We start from the raw sequence: 21,191 nt of genomic DNA on the forward strand, positions 1-21,191 counted from the left end.
ACTATCTCTATGGTAAGAGGGAAAACTAGAATCGTTTCAAAAGATGAAAATCTGCTAAACTGTTTGTTGATAATCTACCACATACTACAAACGCAACATCATCCTTTAGATCACAGATATAACAGATTCCCTGTTATAGATACTTCAGACAAAGTGTCCAATATTTTTATGTCAGGTTGAAGTTGAAACAATATTTAATATCTGTCATACTCCTACATTTTCAAATCTGAAACATTGACTGTATCAATCTACTGTAAAATAGTCTGTTGCTCTTCGTCATGATAGGACTATGAAGGTGGATGTCTGTGTTAGCATAGGAGTCGTATGGAGCCGTTGTCTGCTCCCAGCAGCAGGGATCGGTTGAGAGGTAGAGTTGCCATGGATGTAAGTACACCTTTGAATGTGTCAGAACGTAACTTGGTGCTTGTGAAGGATGCCTGAAAAACAAGTTCTGTATCTCATCAGGAGGAAAAACAATCTGCAGAAGGAAATCATTTGAACGGGTTAAAAATCTGTTTACTGATAAGGCCCCGATTTCTTGGAACAAAACTGCATTTTCCTGCGTTTTCTCAAATTTGAGTAAAAACTCTAACTTATGACAAAACTCAGACTTAAGTTTGTTTCAAGAAATCGGGGCCTGGTGTAAAACTATCTGAGGAGAGAATTAGTCTGAGGATGGTCATTTGGGAGGATATTACAGTGTTCACGAATGGTCATTTGCAAGTTTCAGATGTCTGTCTGACCCATTGAAAATTCACAGGACCCATAAAATAAAATTAAATACATTTCGTATTTAACATTTCTTATAATTGACATTGAAATTATTAACAAACACAAGATATATAAACAGCAAACAAGTGTCACATGTCACATATAACAACTTATGTCAAGGTCATTGTCAAATATACAGTCAAACACTGGGGCTGGTGGGTTGTAGACTTCTATCGGATTGTTGGCGAATCTGCAGAGGGTCAGACACTATTTGTGAACACTGATATTAATATTTAGGGCCTGTGCAGAATTTCAATAAAAAAAGTCAAGGTTCCATTGCAAACAAAAAACACCAATTATTGGAAGGGAGACAACTCTGTGATCATTGTATGAATAGAGTGTATATAAAATGTTTTATAATTGAAAAGATATATTAAAAGAAATTTTTATTATTTGCTGAGTTTGGGTATTGATTAGGAAAAATGTGACATACAATATTCAGAATAATAGGTCTTGTGGTAAAGAGTAGATAATACCACATGCACAGATTGATTCAATTTCATTTTAAGAAGATAAACATTTCTTTCCATCCAAAAGCTGGATGAATTTACAAATAGTTAAATTTATAAAATTTTGATAAAATCATTTCTACACAACATGGAGCAACCGAAATCAACAAAAAGAAATTTTCCAAAGATTTTTGGCACAGATGCAAAGAGGTATTATTTAGTCTGAAATAACATCCAACTGACTTGGATGTGTGTTGCCAGATGTGTAGAGGTCAGGAGTACTCACACTGTCATCCACAGACGTATGAACTCCTATCCTGTTGGCGGTGGTGGCACTGAGAACCTGGTTCTTGTAGAAACACACACAGTGTACCGGCTCTGACAGACCTTGCAATATGGAGAAATTTGTATTTACTGAATACAAACAATACACACGGAAATTGGTAACTGAAATGTAGCTAGCAGAATGGACTAAGAATAAGTTGACACTTCTGATAGTTTAGATACCATAGGAATTACACATTGTACCCATGTAGTATACTATATATCTCTGTAAATGTATATTAGATGTTGCTAAATGGCACATTTCTAAAATCTTGTTTTATTGATAAGATGGTGTTTATTGGCGAGGATGGTACCTTTAAGAGCACACAGTTCTCGCCCATCTTCGATATTCCACACCTTCATGGTCTGGTCAAACGATGAAGACACTAACATGTTTTTGCTGTAGGCTTTGATCTGAAATGAAACGAATGTCTGAAAGGTCTGTCAAACTGAAAGTCTGTCGATTTGTTTGTTGGGGGTTAGCACCATACTGAGCAATATTCCACCTGTATGTGGGCAGTTTCAACTGTAAGACCAGTAGCCAACTTGTCACCCTTGAGGAGGGGGCCTTACCTACATAACATATGGAGATAAGCTTCTCATCTGAATGTTACGTAGAAGGATGCTGATGCTGACATCTAGAAGGGAGATAACTCCTGTAGAGAAGCCAACCTGTAATATATCCCCATCATGAGCCTTCCAGGACCCCATGAGGATGCCACTACTGACACTCAGAAGGGAGATAACTCCTGTAGAGAAGCCAACACACTAAACACACCTGTAATATTTCCCCATCATGAGCCTTCCAGGACCCCATGAGGATGCCACTACTGACACTCAGAAGGGAGATAACTCCTGTAGTGAAGCCAACACACTGAACACCAACCTGTAATATTTCCCCATCATGAGCCTTCCAGGACCCCATGAGGATGCTACTACTGACACCCAGAAGGGAGATAACTCCCAAGGAGAAGCCAACACACTGAACACCAACCTGTAATATTTCCCCATCATGAGCCTTCCAGGACCCCATGAGGATGCCACTACTGACACCCAGAAGGGAGATAACTCCCAAGGAGAAGCCAACACACTGAACACCCACCTGTAATATTTCCCCATCATGAGCCTTCCAGGACCCCATGAGGATGCTACTACTGACACCCAGAAGGGAGATAACTCCCAAGGAGAAGCCAACACACTGAACACCCACCTGTAATATTTCCCCATCATGAGCCTTCCAGGACCCCATGAGGATGCCACTACTGACACCCAGAAGGGAGATAACTCCCAAGGAGAAGCCAACACACTGAACACCCACCTGTAATATTTCCCCATCATGAGCCTTCCAGGACCCCATGAGGATGCTACTACTGACACCCAGAAGGAGATAACTCCCAAGGAGAAGCCAAGCCAACACACTGAACACCCACCTGTAATATTTCCCCATCATGAGCCTTCCAGGACCCCATGACGATGCCACTACTGACACCCATAAGGGAGATAACTCCCAAGGAGAAGCCAACACACTGAACACCCACCTGTAATATTTCCCCATCATGAGCCTTCCAGGACCCCATGAGGATGCTACTACTGACACCCAGAAGGGAGATAACTCCCAAGGAGAAGCCAACACACTGAACACCCACCTGTAATATTTCCCCATCATGAGCCTTCCAGGACCCCATGAGGATGCTACTACTGACACCCAGAAGGGAGATAACTCCTGTAGTGAAGCCAACACACTGAACACCCACCTGTAATATTTCCCCATCATGAGCCTTCCAGGACCCCATGACGATGCCACTACTGACACCCAGAAGGGAGATAACTCCCAAGGAGAAGCCAACACACTGAACACCAACCTGTAATATTTCCCCATCATGAGCCTTCCAGGACCCCATGAGGATGCTACTACTGACACCCAGAAGGGAGATAACTCCCTAGGAGAAGCCAACACACTGAACACCCACCTGTAATATTTCCCCATCATGAGCCTTCCAGGACCCCATGAGGATGCCACTACTGATACCCAGAAGGGAGATAACTCCCAAGGAGAAGCCAACACACTGAACACCCACCTGTAATATTTCCCCATCATGAGCCTTCCAGGACCCCATGAGGATGCCACTACTGACACCCAGAAGGGAGATAACTCCCAAGGAGAAGCCAACACACTGAACACCCACCTGTAATATTTCCCCATCATGAGCCTTCCAGGACCCCATGAGGATGCTACTACTGACACCCAGAAGGGAGATAACTCCCAAGGAGAAGCCAACACACTGAACACCCACCTGTAATATTTCCCCATCATGAGCCTTCCAGGACCCCATGACGATGCCACTACTGACATCCAGAAGGGAGATAACTCCCAAGGAGAAGCCAACACACTGAACACCAACCTGTAATATTTCCCCATCATGAGCCTTCCAGGACCCCATGAGGATGCCACTACTGACATCCAGAAGGGAGATAACTCCTGTAGTGAAGCCAACACACTGAACACCCACCTGTAATATTTCCCCATCATGAGCCTTCCAGGACCCCATGAGGATGCTACTACTGACACCCAGAAGGGAGATAACTCCCAAGGAGAAGCCAACACACTAAACACACCTGTAATATTTCCCCATCATGAGCCTTCCAGGACCCCATGACGATGCCACTACTGACATCCAGAAGGGAGATAACTCCTGTAGTGAAGCCAACACACTGAACACCAACCTGTAATATTTCCCCATCATGAGCCTTCCAGGACCCCATGAGGATGCCACTACTGACACCCAGAAGGGAGATAACTCCTGTAGTGAAGCCAACACACTGAACACCAACCTGTAATATTTCCCCATCATGATCCTTCCAGGACCCCATGAGGATGCCACTACTGACATCCAGAAGGGAGATAACTCCCAAGGAGAAGCCAACACACAGAACACCCACCTGTAATATTTCCCCATCATGAGCCTTCCAGGACCCCATGAGGATGCCACTACTGACATCCAGAAGGGAGATAACTCCGGTAGAGAAGCCAACAGCTACCCAACTGCCATCCTTACTGACAGTCAAACAGCTGGATCAGGCCTGGAACATCAAACAATGAAGACAAGTGTATCAAAGACTTATTTCTCCACATTCATGCAAGCATTTTTTTTGTTTTTTGTTTAAATCATAAATTTATTAAAACTTATGTTACATCCTTTTTGACACCAATATTGTCATGTTTTTTATCATTAACAAGATAAAAGCAGAAGTTTCTACTTAAGAAAATAACACAAAACTATCAAACTAAACTGTCTATTACTGCTTATTCTCAAGGAATACTGTTTAATACAACCTGAAGCATGTCCTGTAAATTCAAGCCACATACTTACCAGTTGATCCGACTGAGCACTTAAACTCATGTGCATATTTGGATACTCTGAGATCAAGGAACCTGTTGAAGATATAAACAATCATTCAAGTACTAAAGGGAACCAGAAAAGAGAGTCTTTTATATTTTATAAAAACAATAAACCAGCGAGTAGGTTAATTTTCTTCTTATGAGCAAGTATCGTACCTGAGTGTGGCCTCTGTGGTTGCCGTGACGACAAGGGTGCTGGGAGCTGGAAGGGCCGTGAGGGCCACAACTGGGGCGTATTTGGAGGACTCTAGCTGAACTATGTTCCCACCAATGAAGGGATCCCATATCTGAAACATGCAGGATTTAGCATTCATCATACAACAACTGTATCTATCAGGTGAGGAGGAGCATGGTCAATAAGACAGAATAAATCAGATCAATCTCATTGCTTCTACCATGTAATACATGACCAGTCCGTAAACTTAGGCATTTCACAGTACCCAATTCTACTTATGAAGTATTATGACTTTATGGACAACAACTTCTTGTTCACTGCATAGAGCGATGTTTTTTGTTAGATTTTTACACCATTATCCAGCTAAAAGTGATAGAAGATAAGCATAGAAGATAGAATGCCAATCAAACAATCAATTCTGAGTAAGAACCACAATACTGTCACACAGATAGAGTTGAGATTCAGTTTGCGGAACATGGTACACTTTGTTTAACACATTGAAAATCCAGTGAACTCACATGTACAGAACTATCACAGGAGGCTACTTGTCTGACACTGTCCAAGTAGGCCACAGAAAACACAGACTTCTTATGTTGATTGTAGCTCCACTGAGAGGACATTCTGAAACAGACAGGAGTGAGTTAGAGGCGAGAAGGTTTCTCAAAGATTTGAGAAGGTATGGGTGTCAACTTCTGTATTTTGAGGAACATGACGTTTTGGAGTACATTCTTACTCACTCATCAAGTGAATGAAAGGAGTAACAATATACTCCAAAACGTAGTGTTCCCCTTAATAAAGATGTTGACATCTATAGATCCTCACCTTTATGTGTATCACTTCTAAATGCCGTTCAAAGATTCTATATGACATCAACAAAAGTGGCATTCTCTTCCCACAGAGGTTACTTGTCATATCTTCCTACGAACCTCTGTTCTAATATGGCCATATTTCCCGGTTCTCGTAAAATTTCCTAGTGGCAAAAAATCGCAACACGAATTATCTCCCTTCTTTCTATCCAATCAGAACACATGTTACATCGACTTAGATCCAACTTGACTAATGCAAGCAAATATGGGGCTAGAACTATCTCTCCTCTGCCGGGGACTTGCGTTGATGTGACGCACAAGACATTTATTGGCTAGCTTGTCCGTTGTCAACGAGGGCGATGGAGACGCCATTGATCCGCCATTACATGACTGAGTTCTGTCTAGAAGAAACAATTGCGCATTGTGCAGTCGAAAAGGTTCTAGTTTTCCCGAAGTATACAACGTCGCTGATTGCACAACTAAATCTGATTGAAACCAATCACGAGGCCTGAACACTCGCACCATGAAAGGGCCGTATTAGAACAGAGGTTCGTAGGAAGATATGACAAGTACCCTTTGTGGGAAGAGAATGCAAAAGTGGTTAACTATGGGTGATTTTATCACTACATGTAATAGTAATAATTACATAGGGAATGAACTTAATGTGTAAGAAAACACTGGTCAGGACAGAGATGCCAACATAGTAGGTTGCTAACAAACATATCACAGTAGGTGAGAATTTGGAAGCACATCCTGCAGCCAAGGGGACACAATTCATATTCATGACAGCACACAGGCACATACACTCTCTGACCCAGGCAAGCAGACAAAGGATGTCCTCATGTTCCGATATTGCCTCACATGAGAAAAAGCTTTTTTTGTTTATACTCACTTCAAGATCATTTCAGAGTGAGTTCAGTTTTATGCTGATTTTAGCAATATTCAAGCAATATCATGGCAGGGGACACCAGAAATGGGCTCCACACCTGCGTCTTTGACAAGTGACAAGCGAACACTTTAACCACTAGGCTACCCCACCGCCCCACATCATTTCAGAAAAGTTTTCCAAAACATTGTAATTTAGGTGAAAACTGGTGAAGTAAAGAGGTTAAATGGTTTGCTCCCATTCTTTAACTTTACAACAAACAGCAACTACCAATCACAAATTCAGGTCAGATGACTTGTAAAACATGCAACTACAACATGATATGATGACTCACTTCCCTGATCCATCTCCGGAGCTAGTGAGTGACCACAGTTTCACAGTCTTGTCCTTGCTGGCGCTGATGAAGCAGTTCTCATTGTCCATCACGAACAGAGACCGTATGCTGTTGGTGTGGCCTGTATGTGTTGCAGAAAGCAGACCTTTACCTGGACTTGTTTTAAGATTTCCAAACAAATAGTCAAACAAAAAGCACAGAAACTGGGATGATAGGGCTCTTTGTAACAGATCATCATAGCGATACTGTAACATACTGTGACACACTTATCCCATCTGGGGATCTGAACCATGTCAATGGATGATAGGGCTCTTTGTAACAGATGATCATAACGATACTGTAACATACTGTGACACACTTAACCCATCTGGGGATCTGAACCATGTCAATGGATGATAGGGCTCTTTGTAACAGATCATCATAGTGATACTGTAACATACTGTGACACACTTAACCCATCTGGGGATCTGAACCATGTCAATGGATGATAGGGCTCTTTGTAACAGATCATCATAGCGATACTGTAACATACTGTAACATACATCTGGGGATCTGACACATGATAGGGCTCTTTGTAACCCATCTGGGGATCTGAACCACCCAATGGATGATAGGGCTCTTTGTAACAGATCATCATAACAATAACATACTGTGACAATACCCATCTGGGGATCTGAACCATGTCACTGGATGACAGGCTCTGACACACTTAACCCATCTGGGGATCTGAACCATGTCAATGTAACCAGCAAGTCAATATGTTTGCAACTGAGCCAACCAGCTGCTCCAGACAACAGACAAACACAAAGACTATGGTTTCCTTACCTTGGAATGTCTGCAGCTTGATCTGTTTAAAGTTGAAGATTGTGTCTCGCTCATGCAACCCTATGAGAACAAAAATGATTAACGAAAGTCAGGATAAGAGCAAAGCATTTTAGGTTAAGGGGTTTTAGGATTAAGAGCCTCTTCATCCTGACATATAGTACACTGAATGTCTAGTAAGTAATGTACCATGGGCAAGCAAATTAAAATCCATCATGACAGGTTTTCTTGGTCAGTGCACTAAGAGTCGAGAGGCCAGAAAATGTTGGTTAAACACTCAGTTTAACATATAAAACAACTCATAACAAAGTGAAATTTGCATATTGCTGCTATGTTTTGATCTTTACATGAAATATCTCACTGAGAGGTTCAGTAAGAAGACATCAGATGATGAAGCAGTGGGTCACTGACCTAGTTCATGTTCCCAGTAGGCCAGCCAGTTGCCTCTCAGGTGCCTCTGTCGGCTGTGATCCATCTCCTCACTACAAACACACAGGTTGGGTTGTTACATGATAGGTATCCATGAAGAATTGGTCTACAGCATGCATAGGTGCCTTGGAAAGAGGATATACTATTATAAGCACAACTTGAAATCTACTGACTGACTGACTGAGTTTGGTTTTACGCCACTTTCAGCAATATTCCAGTGACATCACGGCGGGGAACACCAGAAATGGGCTTCACACATTGTACCCATGTGGGGATTCGAACCCGGGTCTTCGGCGTGACAAGCCAACGCTTTAACCACTAGGCTACCCCACCGCCCCTTGAAATCTACAGTTGACAGGACATCTGTTGAAAATCTCAAGATCTTATAGAGTGAGATCAACCCAAAAAACAGGATTCATGGCAATAATGTAATAAAGGCATGATATTTGTAGGGATTATAGGACAACAAGTACTGACCATCTCAGTTCATCTGGATGTATGCGGAGGATGCCGGATGCTCGATATCCACGACCAAACTGGTTGAGCTCTGGACTGGTCTCCCTGACCTCATGACTGAGTTGTATTCGGTTACCAATCATCTGCACATTGCTGCCTATAGCACCAGTCACTGACGTGTCGTCACACGCAACACCCTCCGACTCTGAAACCAAAGTCATACAAACATCGCCTTGAGTTGCAACAGAGATATTTAATTTAACTACACTTTCATAACTTTGCATGGCCATCTTAAGCAATCCAAGGTACTGTTATCAATAACTGACAATGGCTTGAACAAGACCATGAAGCATGTTCTGTGTGACATGTGAATGGTGAAATGACCACAGTTTAGTTAGTGGTCAGTGTAGTGATACTGGGTATAGCTGTAGTATAGATAGTGGGTTGTGTTTCATAAACTGTGGTCAGTGTAGTGATACTGGGTATAGCTGTAGTATAGATAGTGGGTTGTGTTTCATAAACTGTGGTCAGTGTTGTGATACTGGGTCAGTGTTGTATAGCTGTAGTATAGATAGTGGGTTGTGTTTCATAAACTGTGGTCAGTGTAGTGATACTGGGTATAGCTGTAGTATAGATAGTGGGTTGTGTTTCATAAACTGTGGTCAGTGTAGTGATACTGGGTATAGCTGTAGTATAGATAGTGGGTTGTGTTTCATAAACTGTGGTGAGTGTTGTGATACTGGGTATAGCTGTAGTATAGATAGTGGGTTGTGTTTCATAAACTGTGGTCAGTGTAGTGATACTGGGTATAGCTGTAGTATAGATAGTGGGTTGTGTTTCATAAACTGTGGTGAGTGTAGTGATACTGGGTATAGCTGTAGTATAGATAGTGGGTTGTGTTTCATAAACTGTGGTCAGTGTTGTGATACTGGGTATAGCTGTAGTATAGATAGTGGGTTGTGTTTCATAAACTGTGGTCAGTGATAGCTGTGGTCATATACTGGGTATAGCTGTAGTATAGATAGTGGGTTGTGTTTCATAAACTGTGGTCAGTGTTGTGATACTGGGTATAGCTGTAGTATAGATAGTGGGTTGTGTTTCATAAACTGTGGTCAGTGTAGTGATACTGGGTATAGCTGTAGTATAGATAGTGGGTTGTGTTTCATAAATGGAATGTTGTTGTTTTTTCTGTTTAACGACACACTCAGCAATATTCCAGCTATACAGTGGCAGTCTGTAGATAATCGAGTCTGAACCAGACAATCCAGTGATCAACATCATTAGCATCGATCTACACAATTGGGATATGATGATATGTGTCAACCAAGTCAGCGAGTCTAAACCACCCAGTCCCGTAACTTGCTTGTGACGACAATCATGGTTGCTGAAGACCAATTCCAACCCGGATCTTCATGGGTTATAAATGGCATGTTGTGATATAGGTAGTGCTGTGTGGATACTGACACACTAATGTGTTAGTAGTGTCCTGTATCTAGTTTAGCTGTGCATGAGTGTGTGTCTGAGGTGAATATTACATTTGTGATGTGTGTTGTGTCAAGACTGACCTGACTTGGTGTCGGCCGTGTTCTCCTGCATCTCCGTCATCTGATCCATCACTGTGTCCTGCTGGGAGCATAACTGTCGGATAAGGTCATCGTTGGGCAAGTGTTCCTCCATGTGAATACTGCAACAGAGCACAATACTACAGACACCACAATACCACAGCCATCATAATACCACAGCCACAAACACTAAAGACTTAGCAATACCACGGACACCACAATACTACATCCATCACAATACTACAGACACCACAATACTACAGCCATCATAATACTACAGCCATCATAATACTACAGACACCACAATACCACAGCCATCATAATACTACAGACACCACAATACTACAGACGTCATAATACCACAGCCACAAACACTACAGCGGTCACAACACTAAAGACTTAACAAATACCACGGACACCACAATACTACATCCATCACAATACTACAGACACCACAATACTACAGCCATCATAATACTACAGCCACCATAATACTACAGACACCACAATACTACAGCCACCATAATACTACACACACCACAATACTACAGCCATCATAATACTACAGACACCACAATACTACAGCCACCATAATACTACAGACACCACAATACTACAGCCATCATAATACTACATACACCACAATACTACAGCCATCATAATACTACAGACACCACAATACCACAGCCACCATAATACTACATACACCACAATACTACAGCCATCATAATACTACATACACCACAATACCACAGCCAGCCATAATGCTACAATACCATACACCACAATACCACAGCCACCATAATAATACTACACACCACACCACAATACCACAGCCACCATAATACTACAGACACCACAGATACCAATACAGCCATCATAATACTACAGACACCACAATACCACAGCCACATATAATACTACATACACCACAATACCACAGCAGCAATACTACAGCCACCAATACCACACAATACTACAGACATGTAAATAATACTACAGACACAATACATAATACCACAGACACCATATAATCCATCATAATACACACAATGACACAAGCCAATACTACAGCCATCATCATACCACAGACACCACAATACTACACAGACATCATAATACATCATACAATACTACATACACCACAATCACTACAGACACCACAATACTACAGCCACAAATCATAATACTACACAGACACCACAATACTACAGCCATCATAATACTACATACACCACAATACTACAGCCATCACATGATAATACTACAGCCACCACAATACCACAGCCATCACAGCCATAATACTACACCACATACAATACTACAGCCACCATAATACATCATACATCATAATACCACAGACACCATAATACTATACACCACAATACCACCATAATACTCACATACAATACCACAATACTACTATCAATAATTACTCACACAACAATACTAACCACCATCATAATACTACATACACCACACAATACTACATACTACAGCCATCATAATACTACAGACACACATTCATCACAATACTATGATAATATTACATACATCACAATACTACAGACACCACAATACTACAGCCATCATAATACTACAGACACCACAATAACTACAGCCACATAATACTACATACAGACACAATACTACAGCAATACTACAGCACACAATACCATAATACTACAGACACCACAATACTAAAGCCATCATAATACCACAGACACCACAATACTACAGCCATCATAATACTACAGACACCACAATACTACATCCATCACAATACTACAGACACCACAATACTACAGCCATCATAATACCACAGCCACAGACACTACTGCGGCCACAACACTAAATACTTCACAATACTACATCCATCACAATACTACAGACACCACAATACTACAGCCATCATAAAACCACAGCCACAGACACTACTGCGGCCACAACACTAAATACTTCACAATACTACATCCATCATAATACTACAGACACCACAATACTACAACCATCACAATACTACAGCCACAAACACTACAGCCATCCCAATACTACAGCCATCATAATACTACAGACACCACAATACTTCAGACACCACAACACTATAGACATCACAATACTACAGCCATCATAATACTACAGACACCACAATACTACAGCCATCACAATACTACAGACACCACAATACTACAGCCACAAACACTACAGCCATCACAATACTACAGTCATCATAATACTACAGACACCACAATACTACAGACACCACAACACTACAGCCATTACAATACTACAGCCATCATAATACCACACAGCCACAACAGATCACCACACTACAGCCAGCTATAGCTGCCACAACACTACAGCGGCCACAACACTAAAGACTTCAAAATACTACAGACACCACAATACTATAGCGGCCACAACACTACGACCTTCTCTATAGTATCGTATATCCAAAAGGGAACTGTGGTACTTGGTACTTAGAGGTAACATCAAATTGAGTAAAAATTGTTAACCAAATTAAATCAAGAAATGTCAAGAGTACCTGGAGTATCTGAATACGTGGTCCTTAGGCTATTAACAGTATTAAAGAGTACATCCAGTGCAGCAACATCTGCAAACACCTGCCATTTTTAATAAAGCACCTGTCACCGCACCTACCTGCCAAAAATCCTGCACAGTGGTATGTAAGCGGCCAGTGCCAATTCGGGGGTGAAGACAGCTGCCAGCTCTTGCAGCCCCCCCTCCTTGGTCGACGGCTTGTAGTCCACAACATCATCTACAGTCAACCACATCAATATGTACATCATATAGGGTATGTCAAAATCCAACATGGCCAGAGCAAGGGACAGAAGCAAGAGTATTTGGAAATGTCTAAACGTAATTTCTGATTAACTGTAACTATCCTAATATCTTCACAGGGGTCCCAAATACAAAAAGAAATTACCCCAGCACTGTAGCTAACCAGTATATGTAGTCAACAGTCTAAACTACCAACAAACACAGCCACTTTACACAGGCTGGATGAGCTCATATATATCAGGTCAATTTTAGTACAGAATTTTGAGCATATTTCAGGAAAGTTGTAAAATTTCAACAAAAAGAAGTTCTGAGTGAAGAACATAGTTTAATGCCACATTCAGCAATATTTCATTCATGCAGTGGACTGTGAATAGTCATTTGTGGACCAGTGTTTGAATACCAGTGAGCAACAATCAAAGCAGTGACTCACAATCAGCTAGGTCACACATTGTAACCTCCTCATTCATGTGAGCCATTTTGTATGACAAACATTGGGATCTGGTGTTAGAAGGAACATTTATGCTATGAAATATCTACTAACCTTTGTCATCAATGGCCCCCAATGATGTGAGACTGTGGAACTTGTTGGATGGCACCTTCTTGTTGTGTTTGGACATGTAGCCACTGAAGCCACTGGCGCTAATGGGTGTGCCGATCCTGTACTCCTGGGATGAGGGGTCCATCTTGATGTTCAGGTAGGAATCCTCCGATGTCTCACTGCCACCCAGGGATATCCCTGCAACACAGACAGATCAGTTGCAACAAACACATATCAGCCAGCAATGTCAATAAAACCATTGACTGGAACTCCTTTGGAACGAACCATTTGATATTCAGGGGGAATAGGTGGTTGTGATTTCTGTGAGGAAAAGACTATGTTCCTGAAATGTTGCAAATCTGAACTTTAGCCTCCCCTTTTGAAAAAAAAGTACTAAATTGTTCTCAGAATTGTTCACATTCTCCCGAAAAAAGATGTGCTACAGGTTCAAAATAAGACAACATACATGTCCTTAATCCCCTCCCCACATGGGTACAATGTGTGAAGCACATTTCTGGTGTTCCCTGTCGTGATATTGCTGAAATATTGCTAAAAGCGGTGTAAAACTAAACTCACTCACTCACTTTAATCGCCTACTCCCAAACACACGCTCATCAATTTATACAATTATACGTCAAAACAAAATGGAAATTCTGATGTATAGGTAAAATGATTTACTTGTCAACTATAACATATCCGGATATTGTAAGCATTCACATATAATGGATTCCATTCGGAAAATAATACAAATCCAATGTCCAATGCCTTGTAGAAAAAATGTATAGATAAGTTTTATCAATTCCATTTAAATCTACACGCAGCAAAGAATGAGTGATCATGACAACAATGCTAAACTGACCAGGGGGAGAGAGGGAGCCACTCTTGTATATCTGACCATTGGTCGGCGAGGATGAGTTCCCGTGGATGACTGCGAAAGCTTCAAACAACTTGAGCATGGAAGATGAAAGATGCCTGCGCGTCATTTCCAGGCCGAGACGAAGCCCAATGACGTACATGACGTCAATGACTTTGTGACAGAGGATGGACCTGGCGCGGACACCCCCAGGAAATGTAATGGTGGGTGATGTTACCAGCTTGATCACAGGGAGCAGGGAGTCCATCACTATAGTGTCCTGCAGAAGGCAACAAGTTCAGATAAAACACGATGTCATGGATATCCCAAATAGGAAGCCATAATCCTAAAGCATGTGTCTACAGCGTGACACTACATTTATAAAACAAATATATTCCAGTGATATAAATTAGTAATGGACATTTTTATAGACATCAATTTAAAGCAATGTTACATTTTATAATATCAGATATCATGAATGATCACTATACACAGAATTCAAAAAGAGCAAGGCCATCTCAATGCATCCTCATGCTCTACAGTTGCCATGGGGGCTCCATCAACATAGAGACTCCACCATAGGGGCTCCATCAATATAGCTGCTCCATCATAGGGGCTCCATTAACATGGGGGCTCCATCAACATAGGGACTCCACAATAGGGGCTCCATCAACATTGGGGCTCCACCATAGGGGCTCCATCAACATAGCTGCTCCATCATATGGGCTACACCATAGGGGCTCCATCAACATTGGGGCTCCATCAACATAGGGACTCCAGCATAGGGGCTCCATCAACATAGGGACTCCACCATAGGGGCTCCATCAACATAGCTGCTCCATCATAGGGGCTCCATTAACATTGGGGGTCCATCAACATAGGGACTCCACAATAGGGGCTCCATCAACATAGAGACTCCACCATAGGGGCTCCATTAACATTGGGGCTCCATCAACATAGGGACTCCATCAACATAGCTGCTCCATCATAGGGGCTTCCATTAACATTGGGGCTCCATCAACATAGGGACTCCACCATAGGGGCTCCATCAACATAGCTGCTCCATCATAGGGGCTCCATTAACATTGGGGCTCCATCAACATAGGGACTCCACCATAGGGGCTCCATTAACATTGGGGCTCCATCAACATAGGGACTCCACCATAGGGGCTCCATCAATATAGCTGCTCCATCATAGGGGCTCCATTAACATTGGGGCTCCATCAACATAGGGACTCCACCATAGGGGCTCCATCAACATAGAGACTCCATCATAGGGGCTCCATCAACATAGGGGCTCCATCAGCATAGGGGCTCAATCAACATTGGGGCTCTATCAACATAGGGACTCCACCATAGGGGCTCCATCAAAATAGGGACTCCAGCATAGGGGCTCCATCAACATAGGGACTCCAGCATAGGGGCTCCATCAACATAGAGACTCCATCATAGGGGCTCCATTAACATTGGGGCTCCATCAACATAGGGACTCCACCATAGGGGCTCCATCAACATAGGGGCTCCATCAACATAGAGACTCCACCATAGGGGCTCCATCAACATTGGGGCTCCATCAACATAGGGACTCCATCATAGGGGCTCCATCAACATAGGGGCTCCATCAGCATAGGGGCTCAATCAACATTGGGGCTCTATCAACATAGGGACTCCATCAACATTGGGGCACCATAGGGGCTCCATCAACATTGGGGCTCTATCAACATAGGGACTCCACCATGGGGGCTCCATCACCATAGGGGCTCCATCAACATTGGGGCTCTATCAACATAGGGGCTCCATCAACATAGGGGCTCCATCAACATTGGGGCTCTATCAACATAGGGACTCCATCAACATAGGGACTCCACCATTGGGACTCCATCAACATAGGGACTCCACCATAGGGGCTCCATCAACATAGGGGCTCCATCAACATTGGGGCTCTATCAACATAGGGACTCCATCAACATAGGGGCTCCATCAACATAGGGCTCCATGATATTGTATGTATGATGTAACTTCCTTATTGTGCAGGTAGGGACTGCTTTGCGAGTGGGCCTATAATGCTGTTAAGATACCCCTGCAAAGAGGGTCCAAGATAGAATTAATCAATGTCTCCAAGCAAGGTAACTCACATCTAGATTGTCCATGACAGACTTGTCTGAGAGGTAGGGGATGATGTATCTCAGTAGGACCACCCCACCAAACAATCCTGACTCTGACCGCTGGGTGAGCCGCCTCTGTGCTACAGCCACCTGCAAGTATCACACAACACTCTGGTTACGTTTTATGAATTTGTACACAAAATACATATCAAACTTTACAATGAATCATGATGTTGACATTTCAAATAGCATACAAATGATTCTCATCTGCCCACAACCACCGAAAATAACAAACTGTTAGACTTCAATAAAATATAAAAAGAAATAACATCATTTCTGGTTTAGGAAAAAACGAATAACAAATGCAAAGTTTTAAAAAATCCTGTGACAAGATGCCTTAAATACAAAGTTAAAATCACATCAGGTGTAATGACCTTGACCTTCTATCTCAACCATGAAGAGCTGAGAGATCATGTATAATCATCAAAGTACAATCTCAAAATCTCAAAATATAACAACTTCATACTGAGTGACATTGATATTGACTTTCAACTTCAACCATTATATGACAGAACGAGACTGGCAGTGATGAAGGTGGTGTTTCTTACAATGTTAACAATAACAGTTGAATAAAATACACCCCAGACATTTCATGAGTGACCTATAAAGAAGCCTTGAACTTAAGCTTTGACTGACTGACTGAGTTTGGTTTTACACCGCTTTTAGCAATATTCCAGCAACATCACGGCGGGGGACACCAGAAATGGGCTTCACACATTGTACCCATGTGGGGATTCGAACCCGGGTCTTCGGCGTGACGAGCCAACGCTTTAACCACTAGGCTACCCCACCGCCCTTAAGCTTTGACACAATCATGCCATATTTTAGTTCATGAATAACCAAGTTCTACTGACCATGTCCACGATGGTAGGGAGGTACTGTACCAGCATGACATGTTCCCCATACACCAGGGCTACATATGCAAGACAATCCAGAACCTTGAGAGCATGGGAGTCACCTGTCACCAGACGAGATGACTGCAAGTCCTTGTGACCTGTGGGAAAAAACAAAGCTCAAAATGCAACACTGTTCAGCTTCATGACATACTCCATTATTTACCTCACACATAAATGTCGCTTTCTGATTGGCTGAATGCTCTTCTATTATTTTCAATGTACCCCGCTTACAAGCGAGTAACATTTCAATGCTGTCAATGGCAGCTCATTTGGTACCTCGTGGTAGTAATTCTTTATCTCGAATAACATTGAATCACGTATGATGTAGGAAAATTACCGATGTTTTGCGAATGCAAATCGATGGAAGGGAGATAACTCTAAATCTGTTTTTCTTGTCAGCAAAATCTAGCTACAAAAGATTTGTACCTGTGCTTCAAACAATTCAAAATTAACATTAAGGTGTTCGGTAAGATAAATACATTGTTCACTGGTCCCTCAGGGCCCATGGGTTGATGTACCCTCGAGAGTACATCAAGAGTACATCAACCCATGTCCTCCGCGAGACCAGTGAACAACTTATATTGTCCAACCATTGATGCTTTATGTTAATAACATTAATCCACAGATGTCTTGACTGTTTAAATAGAACACAGGCATCACACACTTGAACAGATGACTAGAACTGACTGAAACAATGACTTACCTGGATCTGTATACTCATCCAGCTGCTCCAGACCCAGATAACAGAGGGCCAACATCCGGACTAGGTTCCGGGACAGAAACTTGGCTGTGAGGACAGGCCCTAGCTTGTGACACAGCCACTTGACACTCTCTGCTGATATGTCACGGATGTTCACAATCTCTGCCGGACTCGAGACAGACAGGTTTGCCAAAATATCTTCAGTCTCACTCCTCACCATCTGATCAGAGACATCTATTGTGAGATCAGTCTGATCGCTCGCATCATCATCTTGCCTCCTGTCATAGGCAGAGTCTATAGAATCCTCACCATTCCCTGAATCAAACTTGGAACCATTTGGCACATCATCGGTGTCCAGAATTGGACTGAAGCTTTCGAATACTGGAGCATTGTCTTCCACATTCTCTCCCACTGACCATGCATCACTTTCAGTGGTTGAAGAAGTCTTTTCCCTCCCCTCCCTTGCTCTATCAATAATATTATATATACTGTTCACCGATGTCCTATAACAGGTGTCTGTCCCCAACCCATTGCTCTCCCCATCACCACTCTCATCACTCAGGTTTGACACCTGGCCTATGCTGGTGGAGTCTGTGGACAACTTTTTCTTTGACTCCTCTGTGCCACAGTCATCTTCATTCAACAAAATATTATCTGGGAATTCCTCTTCAATGTCATCAACATCTCCCTGAGTATTTTCATCCCTTCCAACATCCCATGATTGACTGCTCTCATCATCTGGGTAAACCTCTCCTGAAAGCCCATTGGTTGTTGTCACATTATCTGACTTCTGATTGGTCCCTTCAGACCACACCGCTGTTCTTTCTGACAGCTCAGCTTCCCTCTGCATCTCTTCAATCAGCTCCTCCTGATAATATTTACTTGGTAGAGGAAAGTCTTTGTACCCTGCAACAGCCTCCACCAACAAGGTAGAGAAATTGGACAGAAAGGTCTTCAAACCTAACCTCACCATCAGCTGCATTAAGAAGTTTCGATGATACAGCTTCACATGTTTGGCTGTAGAGTTCTCTCCCGTATACAAACTGGTAAGATATGGCAGAAACCTCTTGGCTGTTTCCAGTGGTCCGAGTTCCTTACTTATTACCCCGAAGAAGGACCACGCTGCTTGGACTGTGGTGGTTTCCTGTTGGAACAGTTCTTCTATGTATGGCAGCAGGAGCTCCAGCCCTTCCTTACCCAGCTTACCCTGGTACTTGAGGAGGAACTGCTCCAACACTGGCACCTTCTCTCGCTCCTTGTGCTTCAACAAGCTGGCCTTCTCCGATTGCAGCTTGTTACTGAACTGGATGTGGTTGGCTTCAGTGTCCTTCTGCTTCAGTTGACAGAGACACTTGTACAGCTCGCTGAAGTAGGTCGGGAAGGGGAGCAGCCCTGTGTAGGACTGCAGGAGAAGAGCTGGTGTGGGTGGTGGAAGGCCGTTCTTTGCAACGGATGGGAACTTGAATGAACAATACCACAGTATACTATAGAAGGCCATACCTGACAGCCCTTTCCTGTGTTTTTCTGATTACTTTGATTGTTATCTTCTTCCAGGGTTTTGATAATTTGATGCATGATGCAGCCAAGTATTGTTCAGCTTCAGCCTGACCCAGAACATCAAGTCCTTGTAGGGAGGGGACCTTGCCATGATTCAGGTGCTTAAGCCAATCATGGGACACCTGCACAACACAGAAACAACAACAATCATCATCATCATTGAGAGCGAGATGACGTCATTGCTACTTTGAATATGTTACATGATGGCACGTCAGTTCCATGTGGGAGAATAACCTGATGTGATGTATAGGTTTCCGACATTTACAACTTACAGCTGGAAAAACACATGACCATGAGTATGAGTGCTGACAAACTAAGAATCATAATCAAGCAAAAGTTGAAATCCTACCACATTATCACAGGTGTCTCAAACACAAAACTGGACCAAACAGGCACCATGTACACACAATAACAGAACTGAATCCTAAAGTAGCTTATGTTTTATCCTGAATTATGTAGTGCTATTCTGTATTAGTAAAGGATCAAAACTGACTCTGATTTCCCTCTGCCGTGGGCTTACTTTTTCAAACAAAACTGAGGTGGAGGTTTTGATCCAACTTATGAACCGACCGAAGATATACTTTAGATATAATTTTAATATTTGGTATTTTCTGTTGAAATCAACTGGGACGGGACTGGCAGCTGATACCTTGCCTTGCACACACAATGCATGTGCTACCCGTGTCCTGCACATGCACTGCCCGCACTACCCGTCTTGTGAGGAACACATGGTTCATACTGACAAACAATCTCATTCTTCACAGCGATCCTTCATAGACTGGTGGATAAAACCGCTAACCTAGTAAGTGAAGGGTTGCAGGTTCAAAACCAGGTATTGGCACTATTTATAGCTAAAATGGATAGCGTTATCATTAAAACGCCCGCATGTTATCAGAAATGAGCGGGCCACTGTAACTTGATAATGCCCCCAAATTGCTTGACGACGGGCCATTATCATGCCCTTTGTTAGGTGACGTCATAAGGAGCTCAGCTCTTGATGTTCAATCACCTACGGGTCGTTTGAACTTGGGTTCAATATTGACAATATTTCTCACTCACATTTGTCACATGTACCTGTGCCATTATGCACTTTCTTGCCGATGCCAACCTTAACAAATGTACCATAAATTACAACATGCAGCAGTGAAAACATCGACTGGAACTCTTGTTGAGCATTGAAAATAAATGGCGGCTGGTAGTATGGGCAAAAGGTCAAGGTCGAATGTCGTCATCACGCTCTCAAAAGTGTGTCAGTGACCTTCAGAA

At 42.6% G+C, this 21,191-nt stretch overlaps 1 protein-coding gene across 1 annotated transcript; it reads right to left on the reverse strand.

Moving 5' to 3' along the window:
• On the reverse strand, nucleotides 1-19,866 carry LOC124276139 (WD repeat-containing protein 81-like). The gene is made up of 18 exons (XM_046711812.1): nucleotides 18,372-19,866; nucleotides 17,627-17,766; nucleotides 16,743-16,862; nucleotides 14,614-14,887; nucleotides 13,758-13,952; nucleotides 13,076-13,193; nucleotides 10,418-10,536; nucleotides 8,874-9,057; nucleotides 8,379-8,449; nucleotides 7,971-8,030; nucleotides 7,146-7,266; nucleotides 5,638-5,740; nucleotides 5,101-5,231; nucleotides 4,912-4,977; nucleotides 4,485-4,614; nucleotides 1,859-1,958; nucleotides 1,507-1,607; nucleotides 1-437 (listed from the first exon to the last, which is right to left on the reverse strand). The coding sequence occupies exons 1-18, from the start codon at nucleotides 19,864-19,866 to the stop codon at nucleotides 309-311; spliced, it is 3,657 nt and encodes a 1,218-aa protein (XP_046567768.1). The 3' UTR covers nucleotides 1-308.
• Nucleotides 19,867-21,191: the final 1,325 nt, after the last annotated feature.

Source organism: Haliotis rubra, unplaced genomic scaffold, assembly GCF_003918875.1.
Source record: "Haliotis rubra isolate DU_JTF1 unplaced genomic scaffold, ASM391887v1 Scf206, whole genome shotgun sequence".
Taxonomy (NCBI): domain Eukaryota; kingdom Metazoa; phylum Mollusca; class Gastropoda; order Lepetellida; family Haliotidae; genus Haliotis; species Haliotis rubra.

Coding starts and splice junctions, on each gene's coding strand:
- LOC124276139 (XM_046711812.1), bottom strand. CDS start 19,866: ATGGCCTTCTATAGTATACTGTGGTATTGTTCATTCAAGTTCCCATCC. Junction 14,888..16,742: donor CTGTCATGGACAATCTAGAT/GTGAGTTACCTT, acceptor TGCCTTCTGCAG/GACACTATAGTGATGGACTC. Junction 10,537..13,075: donor CTGTGCAGGATTTTTGGCAG/GTAGGTGCGGTG, acceptor GCTCTGTTGCAG/TATTCACATGGAGGAACACT.